Here is a 25,843-nt window from a genome sequence, read left to right on the forward strand (position 1 = left end):
TAGTCGCCCCTTAGGACAAGCAGGGGTTGCTGGTGACCAATAAAAAATAATCTTAACCTGGAATCACCATGCTTGTCGTAAGAGGCGACTAATGGGGTCGGGTGGTCAGGCTCACTGACTTGGTTGATGCATGTCATCGTATCCCAATTTCTTAGATTGATGCTCATGATGTCAATCACTGGATTGTCTGGTGCAGACTCGATTATTTACAGACCGCTGTCATATACGTGGAATATTGCTGCATGCGGCTTTAAACAACAAACGAATAATAAGGGCAACATATCTGCCACATGTGCATATGTGTTATATGTTGGTGGTGGGTCATTACAATGATGTATTTGACAAAGCAGGATGTTGTTCACAAACAAAAGACCTCGAATCCACACTTCCTCCGTACGCTCACACAAGACATAACAAACAGAATATGATCGAGCTAACATGGGTGATGTTTGATAACAATGTTTGAATCAACATCAAAATATCGCTACAATATGATCATCCATGTTATCTTTAGTTAAGTTTCAAAATACCACTGAAAGATCATGATATACTGCATATATCCACTGTTGTGAAATGAGCTGCATCAACTCCTGGTGTCTGCCCCTCCAAGGGATCCTCGGTAGCTGCTCTGTCCTGGAAGCCCCACAGACAAGTCTTTGACAACAACACTGCACCATGGACGCTGGTCTTACACTGGTGTTGTCCGCGGGGGTCCAACCCGCTGTCTCCTCTCCGTCTCCAGCTGCTTGGCTCTCGTCCACAGGTCAAGGGTCGGACAGGTCTGGCAGTGACTCAAGGTCAACAACCTAAAGGACAATAATTACCAACTGGCATTATAACCCATGACGAGGAGACACACTGCGAAGTACAGGCAAAAATGTTTGAGCACAGCAGGTCTTTATTTACTCAAGATTCCAGACCATTCTTATAGTGCCCTTGGCAGGCAATTGGGTATTTTACCCCTTTAGTTTGCTCAAACTGATGAAATACAAGCCCCCTCTGCAAGGCCATAACATTAGTTACCATATTAACATGAATCGGGAAATTTGTAATTCCAAATTTGGGCCTTTTTTTACATTTGCTGCAGACTTGGGGCTGAATAACGGCCTGTGAGCAGGTGCAGATAAATCCCTGCACAGCCAAAGAGGCATTACAAACTGGGATGAAAAGACGCAGAAGAAAGCACAAGTCTAATGTGTGGGCAGGGCAAATGTGATGCAGGTCGTCGATGCTGACCACAACGGTAATATGACCCTTTCAAAGAATTGTATGAGTTAATGACAAATAGATATTTATTAAACTGATATTAAAGTCTGATTACTTGCAAATTTTGTGTAGGGACTTTCTTTACTGTTACTATCACTATTCCACTAGCTTCCCTAGTTTTGATGTATATATGGTCAGTTCTAACTCATACATCTAGAGGGAGATGGTACCAATAGCACAAAACTCAATCTCATTAAAATCAGATCTTTGTACTCACTACCGCTAAACAAAGATCTGAGGACATCTCATTAGGGGTCACGTCAGAACGACCTTTCATCCGACCAATCAGAGCGTCGCTTACCAGATCATGAAAGTGACAGTCGGAATGTGTTTTCTAATTATGCAACAATGAAATATTTAACATGGGGTATTCCAAATGATAGTTACAGGTTTTATGATTATAACCATACAATCTAGGCCATCTATAAGCCATTCCAGAGTGTTCTTCTTATCAGTTTTAATTTTTTTAATCGAGAATATACCAAAATATGTTTCGAAGCGTAGTTGCCAGTTTGAAACTAGTGTTCTAAAGCTCGAGAAAGCTGCCTTCTGATTGGCTAATGTCGATTTCTTGTCAGTCATTTCATTGGTCGGTCAAAATTCGCAAAAGGTCGTTCTGACGTGACCCATAATGGGATGTCCTCAGATCTTTGTTGAGCAGTAGCGAGAACTAAGATCTGATTTTAATGAGATTGCACAAAACTTAACTTCTTATTTGTTACCATTGTAGGCCTATCATAGAATTTGTCATGAAAAAAATACAATGGAATAAATCCGTAGTGCACATCGGTTACTTGTTTACCGTTACTGGCTTCTGACAAGAAACTACATCAGTGGAAGTTGGCACTGTGGGATCAAGGTGGTGATTCTCATCTCACCTGACTAGACTCAGCAGACTGTGGAAGTTGTCAACTGTCATGCACTTGGGGTTATCCTTCCTTGTCGTCACGAAGTCATCCTGGATGAGCTGCAAGCAGGAGGATGCTGCGTGATGTTATGTTCACTGCGTGTTCTTGTGAGTGAGTGAGTGAGTGAGGTTTTACGCCGCTTTTAGCAATATTCCAGCAATATCACAGCGAGGGACACCAGAAATGGGCTTCACACATTGTACCCATGTCGGGAATCGAATCCGGGTCTTAGGCGTGACGAGCAAACGCTTAAACCACTAGGCTACCCGACCGCCCCAAGAGTGAGTGAGTGAGTGAGTGAGTGAGTGAGTGAGTGAGTGAGTGAGTGAGTGAGTGAGTTGGATTTGGTGCTGCTTTGCGCTATGGACAGTATTCCTGATAAAGCATAGTGCATCAGCTTACGCATGTCTGCGGGAGGGAAGCCCAAACCTAGAAACATAATTGGCTTGAACTGGCATTCGAACCCGTGATCCTTGGTTTCTGTCTTGCCCAAGAGACACAACACTGCAGCGCAAAAAACAGTGAGTGCATGTTGTGTAAAGTTGCCGTCAGCTGTCAGGCAAACCAATAGTCACAAGCTGTGAATCTAAAGTTCGGCTCCAGGAGTGACTTGGGTTAAACGCCGCTTTTAACATTATTCCAGTTATATCACGGTGTGTCAGCTTAATGTGGAAGAAAAGCCCGAAGTGATGCAGGTCTCAGACGTTTACAACTTCATTGAAACTCACGAGCACGGATACGGTGCTAACAAACCTAGAAATATAATCGGGGCGAACCAGGATTCAAACCCACAATCATAGGTTTCTGGCGTGCCCAAGGGATGCAACTCTGCACAGAGAATCATGGTGCCCAAGACAACTGGGCCACCGGTGTCCCTTTTGGCTCCAAGAAGCAACATCTGGAGGTTGGACTGTCAGACACCTTGCAATAGTAAGAATGGGGAGGTAGGGGTGCTCAATTCTCAACTAACTTGTAAAGGGGAATGCTTGTAAGTGGCAGTGTGATCATATCCAGGACAGCTTGGGTTACAACGGCAGTGAATGTAACTACACCATCACATGGAACAAGTACACGGGATGTTTGAGATAATCACATAAAAAAGTAAGTGCTTCCAATTGCTGGAGACAGCCTCCATGGTCTAGCGGAAAGAGCATCTGGAGAGCGGAGAGCGCAAGGTTGGTGGTTTGATACACATCTTACCACATGGCGTTAAATCTCAATCAACTTCAACAACAACATTTTAACAGGTGATAGCTCCCTTGACCTGGAGCCCTGGACTACTGTTGTTATATGCAACTTCCCATGTCATTCGTGACCAACTCGTGTTATTCCGGGACAAGCCGAATATGACTCGCGTGCCTTTAGTGGCCATTTATAGGAGTGGGTTCCGTCTAAGCACAAACGGACATAGTTAAAAGAATTGTCAACTTGTTGACAGATGATTCATGTATATTTGCCCTATTTCAGTTGCTATTTGAAACACATTGGGAATTACGGTATTCATACAGTTTGATTGAACACATTTAACTGTAAAGGGTATATTTTTAGATGCAAGACATGTGTAAAAGCAAACATCATTCCTGAGGGATTCTTTGGCTGAAGTACTTGAATTCATAAGCACATTCATTTTCGCACATAACATTCATCAATAGGGGGACGAGTCTTCATGCAGGTTACAGAACGGGGCGAGTGGTGATGAATGCGTCCCCCGTATACAACTATTGTGGAGTGCCCAGACCCCGCTGACCTTCTGTAAGTCGTCAGAGATGGAGTACTCCAGCTGCTTGGTGAGAGTGAAGTAGACTCGTAGCTTGCCCAGCAACTCATCCGTCAGCCTTGCATCAAGTTGACTGAAGTACGACCTCAGGTCATCCGGATTCTGGCGCTTCTCCAGCTTTGTGTGGCAGTCTTTCTGAAAGTAGAACGAACATTGCATGGTTTACTATGAGATAATGTCAACACTTATCTAGTTTAAATTATTTAAAAACAAAACCTGACAGAAAAACAAAGCAAGACAAATAGTGAGAAGGGCTCACTAAACCCCACAACTTTGACTCCAAACATGAAAAAAGCAATATTTTCTCAGAAAATACACTTCGATCTACACCTCTCCTTTTGGTATAGAAACTGTACCCCTAATTGGAAAAGAATCCATGAGGTAGTTTTCAAGTCTTAGGTCGCACAAATGTTGGAAGCAAAAAAAATATTCTAAGTTCACAACATGAAAAGCATCCTACTTTTTCAGAAATCGACATATCAAAATCAACATCAAACTTTGCACTGCACCTCTTCTATTAGTATGGAAACTGTTCCCTCAATTTAAAAAGAATCCATTCAGATGTTTTCTAGTTATAGGTCACACAAATGTTTAAGTAAAAACATTCTAGTAAAAAAAATGAAAATAAAAGGTGTACTTTTTTTGAAAATCCAAATATTGAAATCAACCTTCGCACCACACGTCTCCTATAGGTATAAAAAGTGTTCACCAAGTTTGAAGGAATCTATGTAGTAATTTTCTTGTCATAGATCACAAGAAAAGGTATCCTCGGAAGGACAGACGGAATTCCTTGGTAGGTCGGAGTTATCATAAGAACAATGTCCTGCAACTCCATCCCACTGATACAACCACAGGTGATTTATCAAAATGTCAAACTCAGAAGTAACACAAAGATCATGATTGTACTAAAATAAAAATAGTAAGTACATTAGGATTGTGAACACTTGAACAGAGCCTCAGTCGTACATTTCCTCAGGTTGTACAATAGAAGCTTAACCTTTGGCTCATGCTAAACTCTACACGTTAAAGTGCCACCCATCAGTAATGGCAAACACCAGAAATGACATCATTGACTGAAACAAGGTGGTGAACAGAGACGTACTGGTAACAGAGACTCGCCCTCCGACAGCACCAACACGTTGACATTGGTCGGGAACTCCTGCGTGTGGTAGTTGAAGTCGTACTCAACCTTCGCCCATTTGATCAGGTTGCCCAGCGCTGTGATGTTCTTCAGACCTGACATAACAGAAAGTAATGTTAATCTTCATAATCTTAAGCTGTTTTCGTTATGGAAAGAGTGACTGTTGTTGTCTGCAGCAGTCAGATACTGTAGAGCAATACAAAATTATTTGGAGTCTTGCAGAATCCATGAGTTCTGCCAAGTATATATTGACTTAAAAAAACAAAAACAAATATGATAAGCAAAAATTTTATACAAGTCTGAGAAGACATCAATGCAAGTTACTGAAAAACTTCTTAAATACACAGAATTGACTTCAGTGTTCTTTTGCATTTACTGACACATACATAAAAAAATGATGCGCATACTATTAAGGCAAAGTAGCCACTCCGGTTTTTACATTCGTAAATTCAAAAACACAAAAATATATTGAAGTCAATTCTTATAAATAAATGTCAACAATAACATAAACACCACCAAATCTGCAGATAACAATATAAAATCTGTGACCTCATTTTGTGCAATAATGCAAAATACAAGCCCCACTCATTTGATTTTGGGCCAATCAGGAAATAGCAGTCTGTTAGAGGGAGTAGTCTTAATTTTTAGGTTAACCAATCGAATACCACAATATCACTTCCAATTTATTTATTACTTTTGAAAACCGATACAGAACCAAAACAGCCTAATGTGGGGCTGTCAGACCGACCTTGTGCGAACTTTGATCGACCAATGGAATGACCAATCAGAAGGCAGCTTTCTCGTGCTTTACGGCACTAATTTCAAATTGGCGACTACGCTTGGAAACATATTTTGACAATTTCTTGATTACAAATTTGAAACTTAAACAAAAGAACATTCTGGAATGGCTAATAGATGGTCTAGATTGTATGGATTCAGTCGTTAAACCCGTAACAATCATTCGGAATACCCCGTGTTAAAGTTTTCGAGGTTGTATGATTAGAAATCACATTCTGACTGTCACTTTCGTGATCTGGTAAGCGATGCTCTGATTGGTCGGATGAAAGGTCGTTCTGACGTGACCCCTAATGGAATGTCTTCAGATCTTTGTTTAGCGGTAGCGAGGACTAAGGTCTGATTTTAATGAGATTGGGGCAAACTAGAATTCGAACCCACACCGTAACATGAATTGAGACATGGGTAGGCTTAATGTGTCATCAAGGTGTAAACTGAGATGTATAGATACATCAGTGTATCATGTGACCACCAGCACCTCCAGGACAGACAATGTCTGCCTCTGTACGGTGGTTGTTGCTGGTGTGCACCTACCATCCGGGTTGAGCTGGCCTGGCTGCAACATCGTCTCGTCCACAATCAGCTGTGTGGCATCACTCAGCTGCAGCAGTCCGCTACGCAGTCGGTTAGCGCTGTAGTCTTTGGCCGGAGACAGTTTCAGCTGGTTCATGTTCTCGATCGTCAGTGGAAACAGATGTGACTGAAGCACAGACAATGTTGAAATTCATCAATTTGTAAAACATTTCTACAGTTGATTCTTGTTACAGAACTCCATCCAATGAGGTCAGTGTTTCTAAAATATCAACGTGTTGCAGCTTGTCAACACTATGGTAGCCTACACTATAGATGACCTACCTGCGTGACAAGCCCTGACACTATAGATGACCTACCTGCGTGACGAGCCCTGACACTATATATGACCTACCTGCGTGACGAGCCCTGACACTATAGATGACCTACCTGTGTGACAAGCCCTGACACTATAGATGACCTACCTGCGTGACGAGCCCTGACACTATAGATGACCTACCTGCGTGACGAGCCCTGACACTATTGATGACCTACCTGCGTGACGAGCCCTGACACTATAGATGACCTACCTGTGTAACAAGCCCTGACACTAGAGATGACCTACCTGCGTGACAAGCCCTGACACTATAGATGACCTACCTGCGTGACGAGCCCTGACACTATAGATGACCTACCTGCGTGACGAGTCCTGACACTATAGATGACCTACCTGCGTGACGAGCCCTGACACTATAGATGACCTACCTGCGTGACGAGTCCTGACACTATAGATGACCTACCTGCGTGACGAGTCCTGACACTATAGATGACCTATCTGCGTGACGAGCCCTGACACTATAGATGACCTACCTGCGTGACGAGCCCTGACACTATTGATGACCTACCTGCGTGACGAGCCCTGACACTATAGATGACCTACCTGTGTGACAAGCTGTGACACTATAGATGACCTACCTGTGTGACGAGCCCTGACACTATAGATGACCTACCTGCGTGACGAGCCCTGACACGAGACAATGCACCAGCTGACTGTAGTCGCGGGAGGGGGCGGGGCACCCACTGATGTTCAGGCTCATCTTCCCCAGGGGCATCATGTCCGCCCGGTTGTAACTGAAACATATTCAATTACCTTTGAAATTCGATATTTTACAGACTAGTCCAGAGGACAAGTGTAAACATTATTTCATGGGTCTCGGAGTTTGTCCCAAGACATAAATGGGAGATACATTTTCTATCAGTCTTATTTCATTCCCATTTGTAGGAAAATTAAAGAATTGAAAACTGGTTCAGAATTATGGTCCTTAAAAACTACTTGTCAATGAGGACTATCAATATTTGGATACCAACTCCCAAGATACACACCTCACCCCCACCATTATGAGACAATCTGCCTCTCAAAAAGACAAACACACACTGGAGGTGACGCACATTGGGATGAGATGAGACGCTCCCCCACCCCATGAGATGCTGCTCCACCCCCATGAGATTCTCTCCGACCCCCGTGAGATGCTCCGCCTCCCAACTACACTCACACCCACTTGAGATGACACATCAGGTACCCACACCCCAAAGACATTTTCCCACCTCCATGAGACGCTCCCCCACCCCCATGAGACGCTCCCCCACCCCCATGAGACAATCCGTCTCCCCACTAGACACTCACACACTGGAGATGAGATGACACAGCAGATACTCAGCACTGAGGGAGTCTCCGAAGACAGCATGTTCCAAGATAGAGAGAAGCTCGGACCTGATTCTGGATATTTCGGACTGTACAGTGGTCAGGGCTGAAATGTCAACAATACATACCAACTACTTACACAGTCAACAAATTTTCAACATCCGAATAACCCTTCCAGCAATCCTACAATAAACAGCTCAAGTATCATTTCTTTCCTTACAGAGATGTCACACTATGAAGTAACAGACCAGGGATCGATTTAACTGCTGGCCCGTTGGCCCGTGGCCAGTTAAAATTACGAAAGGTGTGCCGAAACAAAGTAGACAGCCCATCTGGCTAGTCAAAAGTTTCACCCCCTCTCTGTGTATGTTTAATTTTTTTAATGAATTATGTAATTTCAATGAGAAAATATTTAGGGGTGGGGGTTGGATGAGGTCGTGAGCATGGTTAACTCAAAGATCATCTTGGTAGAATGACACAACCGGCGGCCATTTTGTAATGTTCTGTGCAATTACAACATGTTTATTTGCTCATAAAATCGCCACGAAATGAGGCAAATGTAAGCCAAGAATTAATCTCAAGTGCAGGAAATGACGTTTTCGGGTGTGGAGTTCTAAAATTTACGGAGTCCCCTTGGAAACTTGGTCGTGGCTTCCAACACTTTGTTTTGGGCCAGTTAGTTTTGAGAAGGGCCAGTAACTTTTGAAAGGAGCAAGCCCTGCTGCCTACATACAAATTTGTTGTTAATCATCCCCTGCAGACCCTGCCACCTGATAGAAAGAAGTCTTCTAACCTGGGTCTCTCGGTTTAGATCAAATGATAAATTGACGCTACATAAGGAAACATCATCCTCTACTGGCTTCCACTGGAGATGTCACTTGTATGAGATAATGAAACTGCTTCACAATGCTTTGCAAACCATTGTGACATCATTGTGATGTTGGTAATCATGATGTCACAAAGAAATGACATCACTCATGTCTCTGCCTCTGAAACTAGTTTGCTGTATTATTTACGCTCAAGACACTGTTTACTACAGATTACAAACAAAAAAAGTTGAAAGAATGGTTTTGGATGATAAATAGAAATCTCAAACTTGTGTCTTCCAAGTTCAAATATATCAAGACTTGTCAATAATCGTAAAAATATCCTTGGCAGGCCTTGCATATTTCCAACTTTTATCAACGTCTAGATATATCTGATCTTGCAAGACACTGGGTGAGATTCTCAAGTAAACACAAGGAATTATTTACAATGTCCAGATCTACGGTACCCGCCACTGACAACTGGCACAAGACCCTGTAATCTGACTGCCTATAACGGAGAAGTTGTGTGACATGAAGCTGCCTACCCTGTACAAAGTCGGGGTCTGTGATGACTGGGGGCAGGTGGGGGTTGTTGTGGGCCAGTTTCCGGGACAGGATAGCGTGGAGTCGGGGGACGAGAGATGGTGGTGGTGCGTGGGCGTTTCTCTCAGCCTCCGTCTCAAACTCAGGGTGGACTTCCTCCATTCCTCTGTAACCATGGAAACACTTCAGTTCTAAATCTTATTTTCCTTAGCGAGAGGGCTGGGTTAAAGCTTTGACCAGTGTTTCAGTCATCTGCCCGCCCGTCAAGTTGACATGGGAGGGAAGACCTCAGTGAAGCAGGTTTTTGATGTTTACCACTTAAGTGAAACCCTTTTTGCTGATGATTAAATCCTAGTTTTTTATGGAACAGTTATTCTTACTGAAATTACAAAACATTTTCAATGTTACACTTAGTTTGTTGTAACATTTTGCGTATCAAAGTAGATACTGAACTATTTCAATAGCCCTTAAATGTTTCTCATTAACAAATACTCAAATCTCAATCTTACTCCGGTTTGACGTTGAACTGGGCCATAGATGGATCCACAGACAGGATGCCAATAAACTCAACACTGTCGTTGACTTTGAAACTATCAATATCATCATAGATCTGGAATAGAACATTTATAAGTTTGATAAGAATTCTTCCAAATGAAAAAAATATTGCACTAGATACATCAGTGAATACAGACTTTCACCAGACACTCATCTTTACAAGACACACCCACTTTCACCAGACACCCCCATTTTCGCAAGAGACACCCACCTTCACAAGACACACCCACTTTCACCAGACACACCCACTTTCACAAGACACACCCACTTTCACCAGACACACCCACCTTCACCAGACACACCCACTTTCACCAGACACACCCACCTTCACCAGACACACCCCCTTTCACCAGACACACCCACCTTCACAAGACACACCCACTTTCACCAGACACACCCACCTTCACAAGACACACCCACTTTCACCAGACACACCCACCTTCACAAGACACACCCACCTTCACAAGACAAGCCAGGCCTGTTTCCCCGGGGAGGGGATAGTTGAGATCCACTGAGGATGACTGAGCAGCACCTACAAAAAACAAAATTCCTTCATCTTTTAATTTTTCTGAATATCTACATTCTAAATTACACTAAAAATGTGATAGTGGAAATAAAAAATGTGAAGACTATCATAAATTTGTAATGTAGTCTCTCTCCATTAAATAAACCTAGATATATAAAGCTGCAATGAGACTGAAAGAAATCATGATTTTTTTAAGAGTTATCAGCAATAGACAAAGTTGGCATCTCAGATGAAGATTACCCTTCCATGTATAAAATCGTCTTGTCACCATATTGTTACACCTCACCAGCAGATGGCGCCGTTCTATTCCTCTTCGGCTCAGTATCACTAGGGGCAACGCCCCCATTAGCTGCTCCAGCCTCATTTGCATCGATGTCATTCATTGGTTGATCACTAACATCCGCTACACCTTGATCCCTATCCTCGTCACGACCTCTCTTTGACCTGCCATGGGGGTTAGAGGTGGAGGCTCCAGGTGTTTGCACATTTTGGCTGGCATAACCTTGTTGTGTGTTAAGGTTCCAAATATTTCACATTTGATATTATACTTGCTACGGACATTACGATCAAGGAAAGAAATGGATTTTTCATTGACCAAATTTGCAAACGGCAAAACAAACACACAAACTCTGAATGCCGCCATGACCATAACACAAGATGCGCAGTAACGCAGTGCGAAGGGAAGTAACTGCACGCTACATTGGATCCATGGTTTTTAAGTGTTGTAACATTTCACTGCCCGAGTCGTGTGTTCGAGACAGGGAATATTTAAAGATTTTTATTTTTGAGAATGGAAATAAAAACGAAACGTACGGCAGACTTTGTGATGATGCGGCGGTGCCTGAGAACCAAGAAAACAAATTTTTTAGCCGAAAATAACCTGTAAATAGTGCACTATATTCAGGCAGGTAAAGATACAATTCACCTATTCTGACAGAATGTTTTGAGCCACGGGATAGCGGGCCGGCAGCTAATTCAAGCACGGATAGTAATACATGACCTCAGCAGTAGCCATTAACCCACAAAGAAAGGTGAACCTTCTAATTGGCAAATCAGCATTGGAGATTATAAATTCTAGGCACAAGTTAGTGAAGGCATCAGAGCAGCATGTCCAACTCATATCGATGTCAATAACAGGGCTGGATTTAAGGTTGGTTGGTTGGTTTGTTGTTTTACGCCACACTCAGCAATATTCCAGCTATATGACGACGGCAGTCTGTGTAAATGATCGAGTCTGGACCAGACAATCCAGTGATTGATATCATGAGCATCTATCTACGCAATTGGGATCGATGACATGCTTCCACCAAGTCACCGAGCCTGACCACCAGATCCCGTTAGTCGCCTCTTATGAAAAGCATAGTCACCTTTTACGGCAAGCATGTGCAGGTTGACAAAAAAACAAGTTGCACCAAACAACACCAGGTTGCACTCGGTCCCATAAATTTATTAAAGTTAAAAAACATAGGCCAACCTGCTGCCAGTGTCACATTAATTGAAGATGCATTACTGTAAGATGTAATAGGTATCATTTGTATTGCGCTACGGGTTGCAAATTGATGATTTGTCTCGTGGGCTTCGCATTGGGTTTTTGTTTGTTTGTTGTTTAACGCTGCACTGTAAATAATTGAGTCTGGACCAGACAGTTCAGTGATTGACATCATGAGCATCGATCCTATTCTATCCTGGATCTTCATGGGTCACTTCACATTGGGATACAATAGTGTGCTGCCATATCCATACACCACTACATACATACATACACCACTACATACATACATACATACACCACTACATACATACATACACCACTACATACATATATACACCACTACATACATACATACATACACCACTACATACATACATACATACACCACTACATACATACATACATACACCACTACATACATACATACACCACTACATACATACATACATACATACATACATACATACATACATACATACATACATACATACATACATACACCACTACATACATATATACACCACTACATACATACATACACCACTACATACATACATACACCACTACATACATACATACACCACTACATACATACACCACTACATACATACATACACCACTACATACATACATACACCACTACATACATATATACACCACTACATACATACATACACCACTACATACATACATACACCACTACATACATACATACACCACTACATACATATATACACCACTACATACATACATACATACACCACTACATACATACATACACCACTACATACATACATACACCACTACATACATACATACACCACTACATACATACATACACCATTACATACAACCAGATGCCACGACATCTAAACACGCTAAAGGTTTGTGACAAAGGATATTGCCTTGACCCAGTCCGATTCTCCTGGCACAGGAACACAATACAACGTCTGTCTGTCCATCGTCACATTCCTGCCTGACTCGATGTTAACCTCCTGGTGGGTCTGAAACAAACACATCCCAGTCAGATAATCCTACATCAGTGTCTCTGGATATTTAATTATGCAGTTGTCCTAGTAAGACCACACTTTTCTAATCTCATGTTTCATGGATTTATTCCAGCTTTTCCACTCAAGGTCAGTTGAAATATAGATAAAAATAGATAGCTATGTCATTTTTATTGTATAAGAGGGTCTATATTACTAGCAGCAGACATAATAAAAATACATATTTTTATGGATATTTCTTTTCCAGCTGCTTTTCATCACATTTACATGGAAAGCAAGCAGTATTTCTTGGCTTCCAAAGTCATGCTAGTCTGCTAGCAGTACAAAACCAACCATATTCGTTTATTTTGTTTTGAAAGCTAGGTTTGAATCTAGCACACTGGAACTGTCAACATGAAAACATAGAAGGAAATCAATGGCAAGACAAAGGGAGATAATTTGGACAGACCAGCCCAGCAAGGAGCTGAGTTCCAAAGAAAGTGGAGACACATGTGAGCTGTTTTATCAGTGTTCACGCTGGCTCTTGAAACTGCCAGTCCTGTTGGACTGGTAACTCTAAAAATAACCAGTCCCCCCTAATATTTGTCAGTCCCAACTTTCAACAAATAAAAAACCCATAAAAATTACCTGGTTATAATTCTTTCAACATCATGTTCAATGCATTGATGTCATCTCTGAAGTAACTTAGTTAGATCTACACATTATTCACACAGAGTTCAGTCGCAATTTTCTCATCTTTTGTTTTGCTATTTCAAGACAAAGTCACTACGAATATATTTTTAAACTTGAAGCAAAGCAAAATGTCATTTCCTTGCACTAGAAATCGACAAGGGGAAACTCTGATGGTAACAGACAAGCTGACTTCATTCTAAAAATATACTTGAATAAAATATACTGAATATCACAGATTTATAAGGTACTTTATTTACCGGTCCACAGGGACTGGCAGTCACATAAATTACCAGTCCAAGCCTAATTTTACCGGTAAAAATCTGGTAAATACCAGTAAACGGGAACACTGTTTATACTGCAGTATTATATTCCAGCAAGGACATGCTAGCCTTAACAGTGAAGTGGTTGATGAGGGTGGGGCGAGGTGAGGTGAAACTGGGTTTAACAAAGCTTTCAAGCACTTCATTGCACTTCCATAGTGCTAACCCACAGACATACCATGCCACAGTTGAACATTGATACCCCAATCTGACATAGAATACTGACTGAGCTGACCAGTCCTTATTTTACCTCCTTTATCTCGAGCATCAGGCAGGATAACAACAAGTACTATCTCTTAACATCTTTTGGTTTCATGTGGCCGGTGATCGAACCCTGGACCATCCGCACTCCGGGTGGACACTCTACCACTAGACCACAAAGGCAGTCGCTTTTACTTTTAACATCTTTTGGTTTAACGTGGCCGGTGATCGAACCCTGGACCATCCGCACTCCGGGCGGACACTCTACCACTAGACCACAAAGGCAGTCGCTTTTACTTTTAACATCTTTTGGTTTAACGTGGCCTGTGATCGAACCCTGGACCATCCGCACTCCGGGCGGACACTCTACCACTAGACCACAAAGGCAGTCGCTTTTACTTTTAACATCTTTTGGTTTAACGTGGCCGGTGATCGAACCCTGGACCATCCGCACTCCGGGTGGACACTCTACCACTAGACCACGATGGCAGTCGCTTTTACTTTTAACAACTTTTGGTTTGATGTGGCCGGTGATCGAACCCTGGACCATCCGCACTCCGGGCGGACACTCTACCACTAGACCACAAAGGCAGTCGCTTTTACTTTTAACATCTTTTGGTTTAACGTGGCCGGTGATCGAACCCTGGACCATCCGCACTCCGGGCGGACACTCTACCACTAGACCACAAAGGCAGTCGCTTTTACTTTTAACATCTTTTGGTTTAACGTGGCCGGTGATCGAACCCTGGACCATCCGCACTCCGGGTGGACACTCTACCACTAGAACACGATGGCAGTCGCTTTTACTTTTAACAACTTTTGGTTTGATGTGGCCGGTGATCGAACCCTGGACCATCCGCACTCCGGGTGGACACTCTACCACTAAACCACGACCTTCCACGCCACCCGCCCATTGTATCCAGGAGGACAGGCTGCACCCTGTTAGCGTACAGTGATGCACGATGTACAGCACAAGGTAAAAACTCCAGGGTACTGGAGGCTTATCCATCTAAGTAGAAGATCTCAAGGGAAACTCACCCGTGCATCTGCAATGTCCTTGTATTTCCCTGACAACATCTGGGTTTGTTTTGACTTCATGTCGGTGACCTCGTAAGCTCCGAGGTAAAACTCAGGGTCGAACATGTCCTGTATCATACATCGGTACTTCACGAGGCTGTTGGGCCTCAAGTTGTGGAGGGCAACATTGTTTAAAGATGGAATCTGTAATCAGAACATGTAAGGGTTATATTACACACTTAGTGATGACATCTTCCCAAGGCGAGGGAGTTAACTAACTGTATAAGTCCAGTTTCCACCCTTGGCCAACTAGGCTGGAATTCCGGAGTTTATGCATAGTCGAATTAAAATCGTGCAGAAACCTAGACATCTGGTTTGTAAACAACATGGATTTCAATCTGCAGATTTTGGTCGACTGCAGGACCTACAAAGCATGTTTATGTCTACTGGGTGTCGACGGATATTTTTGAAACCTATTAATGTTTTTGATCAAGGTGCTCAAATGATTCCATACTTTTTGTGGGGTAAGATCCGTTTTATTACAACATAGATCATGATAGATCTTGATTATCGATCAGGTCGTCTTGACTGGATGCCCTCCATTTTGATTGAAGCAAATGCATGTGATGTGAGAGGTGGAATCTGATTGGTCAATAGGGAGACACGAAATCCATACACAGTTCAGCAAGGGTGGAAACTGGACTTTTGCAGTCAGTTAACGCTCCTGCCTCGGGAAGATGTAGTCACGAAGACGTAACTCTAAACTAAACAGTGATAGAAAATAGACCTAAAATTAGCTTCAAAACAAATTGTTTTAAACTGTTATGAAAGGACAAACAGTAAGTGTCCTATTATCACATAGAATGCTGTCCTTCCAGGTTCCTTGAAGCACCCCATACTACTGAGGGTGTGGTCCAAATACATCTCCCGGCCCCATTCTTGTTTCAAAGTCATTGGCAAACAATCAATCCTCCAAATAACAAAAATAAAGGCAACAATATGTCTTACAGAATTCGGGAAATAATCACAATTATCTGGAGACCAACAATACACCATTTGAAACATGATATTTTGATGGGCATATCATTTGATGATCTGTGACACACCACATTTAGCGGTATACCATCAATACAGCAGAGGGACATCAACTGAGCAAGAATGGTCTCCATATATTGTCCCCATTTCGTGAATTGTGTTTGTCCCCATTTTCTGTGTGCCCCTCCTGCACTGACTGACCTGTCCATGCCATACAAGGAAAGAACACCTACCATGGCCAATGCCTTCTTGTGCTGCAATCGTTTACCAAAGTAGTCTCTGATGGCCGTGTTGTCTGATATTCCATGTTGGTCTGGAATAATCAAATTAACATCTCAACAAGTCTTTCTGTATTACTGTTTTGTGGCTAGGTATGAGAACACGTTGATTCGGGAGCATGTTACAAACTTGAGAAATATTCAACATTGCTGAGTGCGGTGTTAAACAACAAACAAACAATTTCAAAACTGTTGACATACTTATATTGTCTTGTGGTCGATATGCAACTCCCAGTTTAATTTATTTGTACAACCTGTCTACACTGATACGAGTTCTTAAATTGAATCCAAGTCAAATTAAGTAGTATGCCGGATGCCAATTTTAAGAGTGTGGGGGGTTGGCACCCTCAAGAGACACAGATCCACACTGCGACCCGTATCTTTGACAACCTTCACATAGAGGAACACACCATGGAGACATGCTTCAACAAAAACCTAATATCTAACCTAAATGAGACTTGTTAAACGTGAACAATAAATTCAATTTAAAGAAAATGTATCACCATATTTGTTTTCGGAAAGTGAAGATAACCTGTTGAACTTGAACACGACAGTGACATTAACACATCGGGATGTGATCATGCATCCATCCATCCATCCATCCATATATATATATATGCACAAGTATACATGCTCATGGGCGGATACAGAGGGGGGGTGCGGGGGTGCACACCCCCTTTTATTTCGAAAAAATCTTTCTTTCTGTATAAATTACCACCAAAGACAATAAATAGATCTTAATTGTGCACCCCCCCTTTTCAAAAAAGCTGTATCCGCTCATGCATGCTGTTAGCTTCTTTGTAGGAGAGTAAACAAAAAACAAACGAATTAGTACCTCTTGAGATGATAAAGTTTGCACCCCAAATTGAAAGTAATTTCGTAACCCTATGCAATAAAAAATAAATTACAAATATGTATTTAGATTTAAACAACAACAACAACAACAAAATGCAGTGATTGATTTGATATTGGTTGTTACAACAACAACAAATGGGGTTTATTTGTCTGGACCAGACAATGCAGTCATTGATTTGATATTGGTTGTTGTGTTACTGTGATGTGTTTTATTGTGTGTTGATATGATGGTTGCATGTATGTGTTTATTGTTGTGAATGTTATAGAGAATGTTAATTGTTATTTACCGCAATTTACCCCTGCGTATGCAGCCCAGGGTCTTGGTAGTTTCTCAAGCCATAGTAGTATCTACCCAAACGATCATGTAAGACAGTACTCTGCTGATAGTGAATTAGTTACACCAGGAGAGGCTTACCAACTAGATTCTGAATAACATCCAGCGGATTGTCTGTCCAGTCTTCCACTCCAGGCATACTTGTATTCTTTGGAGAAGAACTTTCTGTTTTACTCACGTTTACGCAGATGGCGGGAAATTTTATAACCTCTAACAAAATATAATAACTGTGATCTTCTAAACCCAGATATGTATTACCTTAAAAGATCCATAGATTTCATTCTAAATTAAAATAAATTCAAACTCTTTATAATAACATAAATAAAATGGTGTGTATCATGTGTAAATTGCATATTTATCTATGGAAAATATTGGTTTCTTTGGCTTAGTTGTGAGCACGTGTTGCGCCTAAACTGGTGTCCTGTCTTTTCGTTGTCGAATTCTCAAACTCGCTTCAGCGCGTGTTACCTCCTATCCCGTTAGATTTCAAATCTTATGGTGTGTGGGGGAGCGATATGTCGCTGTGGGGAGATTTAGTGACAATGGCTCGCGGCGTGTTTAATTTCGAGTACCAGTTTAACTTGACCGGGTACCGAAATACTCCTCGCAGCGAAACTCCAGAGCCCTTTCTGAGATTTGTGTTGAAAGATGAATACTTTAAGTAGCATGGTTTGTGGTCTCTGATTGAGCGTGAATTGAAGCAGAGACCACATGCCGATCGGTATACGGTCTCTGATTGAAGACAGCTTTACTTGAAATAATAGAGTGTTCTGACTAATGAATGAAACACAATTCCTTCCAACAGTGCACAATCTTCTTTGTATGAAGAGGGATCCGCGAGTTTAATATGTATCTTATATGGGCTCCCAGTAATGTATAAAATTAAGAACCGTATTTAGATCGAGATTTACACTCAAGACCATATATATGTTACAGTCAATGTTAAAAATGCGATTCTCTTGGACAATTTACAAAACGGCAAAATATTTCAGTCCCTTTTTTTTACAGAGTGAATAAAAATTATTTAGAGGTTGAAAATCACAATAGACTAGGCCGTAATCATGCTAAAATTAGAAGCAAAAAAACAAAATTGATATCGACTTTCGTTCTTTTAATCCTACCGTTTTCAGTCACTGGGTAATGAAACTAAACATCAAAATGTTGGGAATTCGTTATCAGATTAAAGTAAACGGAAAGATTTTTCAGTCAATTTGTTAATTAACTGAAACATTTAGTCGTTTTGTAAATTGCATGAATGAAACTTACAGCCAGTTTACACATGTCTCTAGATCTTAAAAGCGAAATATTTATATGTTTATTCTTGACACCTATTATGTCGCCTTAAATGGACACATGGCAACGAATTTACATGTGCTTATTTTAATACTTTTGCATTATACATGCGCCTAAAGCAGCAGCTATTCAGGTCCGCCTTTTTTGTCAATCAGACAGTTTTTCAGAAATCATTATTTTTTATATAAAATAAAACACAAAGGATGTAAACCTTCGTCTGTTGGTCTTCATTTCCAGTGTAAAGTTATTTCTTATAAAATTTCATATAACCTCTCGAGCCTCTCGAGGGGTCTCCGGGTTAGAACAGGTCTCCAACTTTGGTTGTCGTACAGAAGAAGGATCGGATGGTCAGGTTAGGTTGATTGGTTGTCATCGTACGTGTCTCCGACGGTGTGGAACGTGGCTCATACTTTTAATCACTGGTTTGTCTGCTTCAGACTTGATTATTTACAGGCCGCCGTAGTCTTGCACCACGACTGTGGAACATATTTATTTTATGAAAACTTAACTTAGATATATATACAAAAGCAAGTCTAGTCAGCTCTAGACAGCTCCAGCCAGCTCTATTCCACTTGCAATCAGCATCAGGAAAATTAATTGTTTTAATTTTGGAGGAGAGACATAAATTGTGTCTTAAAAGATTTCATAGACTATATGTTAGTCTAAGGCCGCCGTCAAATGACTGGAATATTGCCGAGTGCGGCCAACAACTTATTAACAAACATACTTATTTAGTATCACCAGAAATATACAACACTTAATTGGGTTTTAAAGGCACCACCGTGTTCCAAAAAGGATACTGAGCTATAAAAATATATTTAAAAAACCCCACATCCTATAGAAACCTCGGTACGACATATACCTGTCATTGTTTACATTAAGAAATTCATTTTTATATATTGCATCATATCATTTCTAAGTTTCTTGACCTTGTGATAATAGCTAATACTCTATCCCATATAATATATTCACTTGCAAACTGAAACTGAACTTATCAATGAATATTTCTACCGACACATTGTAAAGGTTTATTTACAAATTAGAGACTTTCAATACACCAATCATCGTCAGCCTGTTTTTCAACTATGACGACACACAAGAAGAAACCAGTTCGTCAATGTAAAACTCTACATTCACGCGGTGGTTTCAGCACCGGTTTAGGTTTTATGTGCATTCATATTCATTTCCCACAGCGGATTGGGGAGAGAATGGGAGAGCACTGTTTAGAGCTCTCATACCGGAAATGAACGGCGACTGGTTTTACGGCGATTTTCATTGGTTAGCAAATGACACACCAGGAAGTAATTGAATTTTGAGTTCGTTTCCTGGACCGCGTCATTTGAGTTGACAAATGCCTCAAGACCGAAACAAGTTACTTTGAAACTGACCCAAACAATGGAACTCATATCTTGTCCAAAACACAGTACGTTTGCTTCTGACATTCTGACATCGACACACGGTGACATCACTATATGTACACACTTGAGGATGTTGATCGAGTGACATTAGCATGATTAGGCCCGTAGCCCATAGACTTTAAATGACGTGTTTCTATTTTCACTTTGAAGAAACCTCTTTAATTCGTTTAAATGTCTTTAATGATAATTTACAAATAATAAATATAGATATTTTTAGTCCCAATTTAAGTTATTTATTTAATGTCAAGTGACGTATCTTTTTCAGACTGAGAAATACTAAGAGTATAGGAACAATATTATTTTCACGTATAAATTTTGGATGATTTGTCGTCATTTGAGAGAGGTGTACTCACTCCCATGTCTGTTGCATGTGGTACTTCTAGTTTTACATAATTTAAGTTTGTTGATGCACCATTTGATAAAGAGCAATTTGCGTGGGGTGGACGTACATCACTGATTGATGCCGGCCTCTCTCTCATGTTTACATGTGTCCGTACTGTTTAGAAAATACACACATTTACCTGAATAGTTTCCCATCTCAGAGAAAGCTTTCTTACATTTTGGTGCAGATATTATACCAGTGAATTCCATGACCCACAAATGTTCATAGATAATGGGTGCAAATGTAGAATACACTTTCTCCCGAGGGGCCCACAATAATGTTAATTTTACCTACAGCTCATCAAGAGCAGTTATGGTCAGTTATTTCACCCATGAACTGTGACCACTGCCCACATGATCATGGATTCTCAAGTAATTATCAAAACATACAGTACACTACACCATTTCATTACTTTACAGGACCCTCATATTGCCTGCAAGGCCTCTTGATCTTAATTATATAGGTCCCCAGGACCCCCACTTTTGTAAGTCAAGATAAAACCCACTCTCCTACCCAGAGTTCCATGCGGCCGGCAGCCAGCTAGCATAGTACCTCTGCCACAGGCCAGCACCATGTGACGATTCGTCACATCTTTCACAGTCCATTCAAGATATTGCATATGCTTTTCATCCGTTTCATGTTTGACAAGTCTACACATTTTCATAAACAAATGTCAACAAATGGTTAACTTTCATTGAGAAAGTATGCAAATACGTAAAAATATACTTGTTTTTGCGTAGTTATCCTATGTTTACATTGGTTGTACGGCTCCACGTGCTGTCATCGAAGCCCAACGGAGAGCTAGCGACACGGTCACTTTGATGCATAAATATATATTGTCATGCAACTCACTGTCGCAGTTGTAGTAGCATATCTATATAGTTATGCAAAACAATATGTAAAGCGCCCCCAAATACTTGCATTAGTCCGTTCTATACTGATTTCTGAAAAAGCGCGTTTGTTTACAAACAAGAGAAAAGTCCGGTCACGTGATATGCAAATTAGCCTGTGGCAGTGGTGTTATGCTGAGTCACCACTGCGACGGAGTGTGGATAAAACCCTGTTATGCCATTATGAAGACTGTATTTTGCATCAGTATCGAACTATTTACGAAACTATGCAGCAGATCATGTTCACTTCTGTTAATAGCATTTAGATGTTGGTATGATGAACAAGGGAGATAGTTCTATGGATATACAACTTCTTTATTACAATGACTCGGTGTTTCGCTGTAGATACCAACACCGTTATCAAGCAAGTAATGAACAGAAATGTGAGGAAGGGAGGTTGTATACATGTGGATGTTTAATGTTTATGCAAGATAATGTTTACACAACAGAAAAGGTTCAAGTATAAAGCCTGATTGATGTACATTAATAGGATTATAAAGGCATGATGGGTAAAACAATACAGTGATTGATATGGACAAGTTGATTGGAAGCCAGTATAAGGACAGAGGGATTAAGATACATATGTGCATATATACCGGGGTATATATATGATGGACAATGAATAGGCATCACAGGACTGTTTTATGCATGTATGTATCTTAATAGTTCTTGCGAGGGCTTCGATAAAACCATGGACACTTAATACGAGTCTATATTTAGGGTCCATGGTAAAACAATTCCCAACTTTTTTACCCAACTCTTGAGACCTACAGAGTGCACCCAGGTAGGGTCTGGTATGGAGGGTCGGGTACCCGGGTACAAATTTGTACTCGTCCCAGTCCTAGTTCCTTTGTACCTCTGACATAAACATCATGTTAATTTGATGAGCCTTGACATATTCCTATACCGGGAAAGAATGTTGAATCTCTGTACCAATACACACATCTTTATGTTGTCCAGGTAAGCCATGTTCTCTGAAGACCGGCACCAAACCAGGCCCCAACAAAGGCAAGAGCTTCTACCTTTGCATGGATAACTCCGACGGACAATGTGACTTTGTGCAACAAACATCGTAAGTTTATCTCCATCAAATATCTCAAGTTTAGGTTTCATTCTTTATAATTATTCTTGTTTGATTTTTCAAAGACTGGTTGATCTGAACCCAGCTTGTACGTCATCCATAAATATGTTGTCAAATGTTATCGATTTGAGTCATCATTGCCTTCTAACTCTGCAGTAGGCAACCTGTATCGTGAAATTCCCGCTGTTCTGCAAGCCAGAGACTACTAAAATGTGCTGAGTACAAGTAAAAATCCAATGATGTTAGTCCTCAGACAAGGAGCATTGGAGGGGTATAATTCTGGACTGGTTACAAACTCTGAGGACTATTTGAATAAAAGTTCCACTTTTCCTCGGGACAAATCTTAAAACCCCTGAAGTTTTAAGGCTGAGTGGGGCTGTGACCATAACCGAATGTTGAGTGCATCACAATACTCTGTGTATAACACACCAGTTACTAAAGGATGGTTTCCTATGTAAAACCAGAGACCATATACCGATATGCCTCGGTATATGGTCTCTGGTAAAACACTTCAAGTAACCCTTGCTCATTGTGAGAGTGAGTGAGTGAGTTGGGTTTAACGCCGCTTTTAACAGTATTCCAGTTATATCGCGGCGTGTCAGCTTAATGTGGGAGGAAAGCCCGATGTGATGCAGGTCTCAGACGTTTACCACTTTGGTGAAACCCACGAGCACGGGTATCAGGCCTCAAAGTTTTAATTTTTACCAAGTAGCCACATGGCTACAAGTATTTTTTTCCAGGTAGCTAGTGGTAAAATCAAGAAGTGAAGCCAATTTTGTAGGTAGCCAAAAGCATTTGAAGTGATCTTTTATCAAATAACTATTATATGTACAAGTCATGGCACTAGTCTTGGAATTGTATATTAGTGGAAACTGTACATGCTGTACTTGAGTGTTGTTATTTGTGACTTGAACAATGATGCAATTTATGTTACTATATTATACAGGTATATTCTTGCTTATCCAATAAACTATCAACTAAAATAAAATACTAATTACATTAATATTTATGCATTTCTGTTCATTGTTGACTTTAGGAGGAATTATTTGCATGCACAATCAGTAGCAGACACGTTTATTTTTGTGTCTATATATGTCGAGCAATAGAATTTAGTCGCCACAAGATATTTTTGAAGGTAGTCATTTGGCTACCTCAGAATTTTAGACAGTAGACAAATTGAAATTTAGGTCGCATTGGCCACCGTTTTAGTGGCAACTTTGAGGCCTGAGTATGTTGCTGACAAACCTGGAAACATAATTAGGGTGAACTGGGATTTGAACCCACAATCATAGGTTTCTGGCGTGCCCAAGGGACGCAACTCTGCTCAGCGAATCGCGGCGCCTTAGACAACTGGGCCACCCATGCCCCCCTGAGAGCTCACTTAAATAGTGGTTACAATGTGTGTCTTGACTGTTTTTCACATCATACCCAAATGAGTGAATTCTAACTTATGTTATTAATCAGTGGTTTGTCTCTTCTCACTATTTTCAGGCAGTGTAAAGATATGGCTGTAATGTTGCTGAACTTTCAAACTTTGTTCAGGTGAATTAAAGGAAATCTGACCAATGTCTCATCGCTCTTACTAAGCCTGTTCTTCCCACTATGTCGTAGTCTGCCGCCCAAGTGCTGTCCGAACCACGCGGGGGAGTTTGTGGAGCTGCAGAGGGTGGTGGTGGGGAAACAGTCGGCGGAGAAGAGGTGAGTGGGGACAGGCTCTACAACGCCTTGAGTTTTGCAGTCGGGGCTGTAATCGGCCTTATATTATCAGAGCTCCAGATAAGCTTTTGGTGTTGTGGGTATTTTACCCATGCATTTTAAGATCATTGGGTATCAGTAATTCTATCTGAGTATTCACATTTCTGTTACCCATTAGTTTTTACACATGTGGGTATTTAAGTTAAATATTAAAAAACACTATTCATCTAGTCCCATCAAACTGGTGTCGTGTGGGTTCGAGAGCTTTGTAGGACTCAAAAATACCACCATACTTCCACAAGAAAGTGTGATGGCAAATGATCATGGTGTAACTGTCATGGAGTTTGGCAAGGTTGACAGAATGCCCGTTTATAATTTCAAAATAAGTTGCTGATTTGCGAATCGAATACGCAAGGTTTCTTCACAATATTTTGATGATACGCACAAGTTTTATTTTTGTAGCGTATCTGTAATGTTCGTTGCGTATTTGATACGCTTTGATTTTATTTTGCTGCTTATTTCTGCATTTCTGATGCGTATTTTATTCAGATGCGCAGCTTATCTGGAGCTCTGATTAGATTTAGAATCTGCTTTGATCACTCTTTCTCTGCTTATCGTGCTTATGGGTAATGTAAATGTTTATGTGATTTGATTTATTGTAAGTCATAGAGACTTATATTACGTAAGAATGTAACCTGAATGAGTCAGCTTTCCTGGGAAGTCAAGACCTGTGAAGATCCGGGTTAGAATAGGTCTTCAGCAACCCGTGCTTGCTGTAAGAGTCGACTAACGGAATCGGGTGGTCAGACTCTCTGACTTGGTTGATGCAAGTCATCATATCCTTGTTACGTGGATCGATGCACAGTAACTGGATTGTCTGGTCCAGACTCGATTGATTACAGATCACGTCATATAGCCGGAATATGGCTGAGTGTGGTGTTAAACAAACAAACAAACAAACAAACAAACAAACAAACAAACAAACAAACAAACCTCTGCAGTCCAACAACTCATCAGTCCAACTCAGCATGCTGTTTGTACTTCCAGGTGTTACTACCGGTGTGCAGATGGGAGAAGCAACAAGACCTGGTGTGGGTGCTTCAACTTCACAACTCAGGTAATACTTGAGGGCTGGTGTTGCATCACATCTGCAGAAATAATGGGAAAATCTATGGATTGTTTATATTTTCTTTTGTATGATTTTCGTACAGGTTTTGGGCCAAAATGCTATCATTCAAAAGCTACATAATTTTGTATCAAGTGAAATCTAAGCTGGAGCAAACAGAAGAAAGCTTGGAAATTTGCGACAGAAGATTGTTAGACATGATGAGCTAATACTAATAC

General features: G+C 41.0%; 2 protein-coding genes across 3 annotated transcripts in view; one reads left to right on the top strand and one right to left on the bottom strand.

The window, feature by feature from the left end:
• Window positions 1-157: 157 nt before the first annotated feature.
• LOC124138086 (mini-chromosome maintenance complex-binding protein-like) lies at window positions 158-17,963 on the bottom strand. The gene is made up of 15 exons (XM_048393278.1): window positions 17,822-17,963; window positions 16,507-16,586; window positions 15,260-15,442; window positions 12,924-13,025; window positions 10,816-11,032; window positions 10,462-10,535; window positions 9,958-10,058; window positions 9,451-9,614; window positions 8,082-8,205; window positions 7,408-7,528; window positions 6,422-6,587; window positions 5,054-5,187; window positions 3,922-4,086; window positions 2,145-2,233; window positions 158-806 (listed from the first exon to the last, which is right to left on the bottom strand). Exons 1-15 carry the CDS (start codon window positions 17,877-17,879, stop codon window positions 689-691), a joined length of 1,896 nt encoding a protein of 631 aa, XP_048249235.1. The 5' UTR covers window positions 17,880-17,963; the 3' UTR covers window positions 158-688.
• A 2,352-nt stretch (window positions 17,964-20,315) lies between these two features.
• Window positions 20,316-25,843, top strand: part of LOC124138084 (transcription termination factor 2-like) — a 34,666-nt gene continuing 29,138 nt past the window's right edge. For both annotated transcript variants that reach the window (XR_007220100.1, XM_048393279.1), the window contains exons 1-4: window positions 20,316-20,456; window positions 22,684-22,795; window positions 24,416-24,502; window positions 25,547-25,616. Coding sequence is in view for 1 of the 2 variants with exons in the window: in XM_048393279.1 (XP_048249236.1) it covers window positions 20,429-20,456; window positions 22,684-22,795; window positions 24,416-24,502; window positions 25,547-25,616 (297 nt within the window). In the remaining variant the exon portion in view is untranslated. The remainder of the gene's footprint in view (window positions 20,457-22,683; window positions 22,796-24,415; window positions 24,503-25,546; window positions 25,617-25,843) is intronic.

The sequence above is a fragment of the Haliotis rufescens genome, unplaced genomic scaffold (assembly GCF_023055435.1).
Source record: "Haliotis rufescens isolate VD_foot unplaced genomic scaffold, xgHalRufe1.0.p SCAF_12, whole genome shotgun sequence".
NCBI lineage: Eukaryota > Metazoa > Mollusca > Gastropoda > Lepetellida > Haliotidae > Haliotis > Haliotis rufescens.

Coding starts and splice junctions, on each gene's coding strand:
- LOC124138086 (XM_048393278.1), bottom strand. CDS start 17,879: ATGCCTGGAGTGGAAGACTGGACAGACAATCCGCTGGATGTTATTCAG. Junction 8,206..9,450: donor AGACCCCGACTTTGTACAGG/GTAGGCAGCTTC, acceptor TTGACATTTCAG/CCCTGACCACTGTACAGTCC. Junction 6,588..7,407: donor TGTCAGGGCTCGTCACGCAG/GTAGGTCATCTA, acceptor TCTGTGCTTCAG/TCACATCTGTTTCCACTGAC.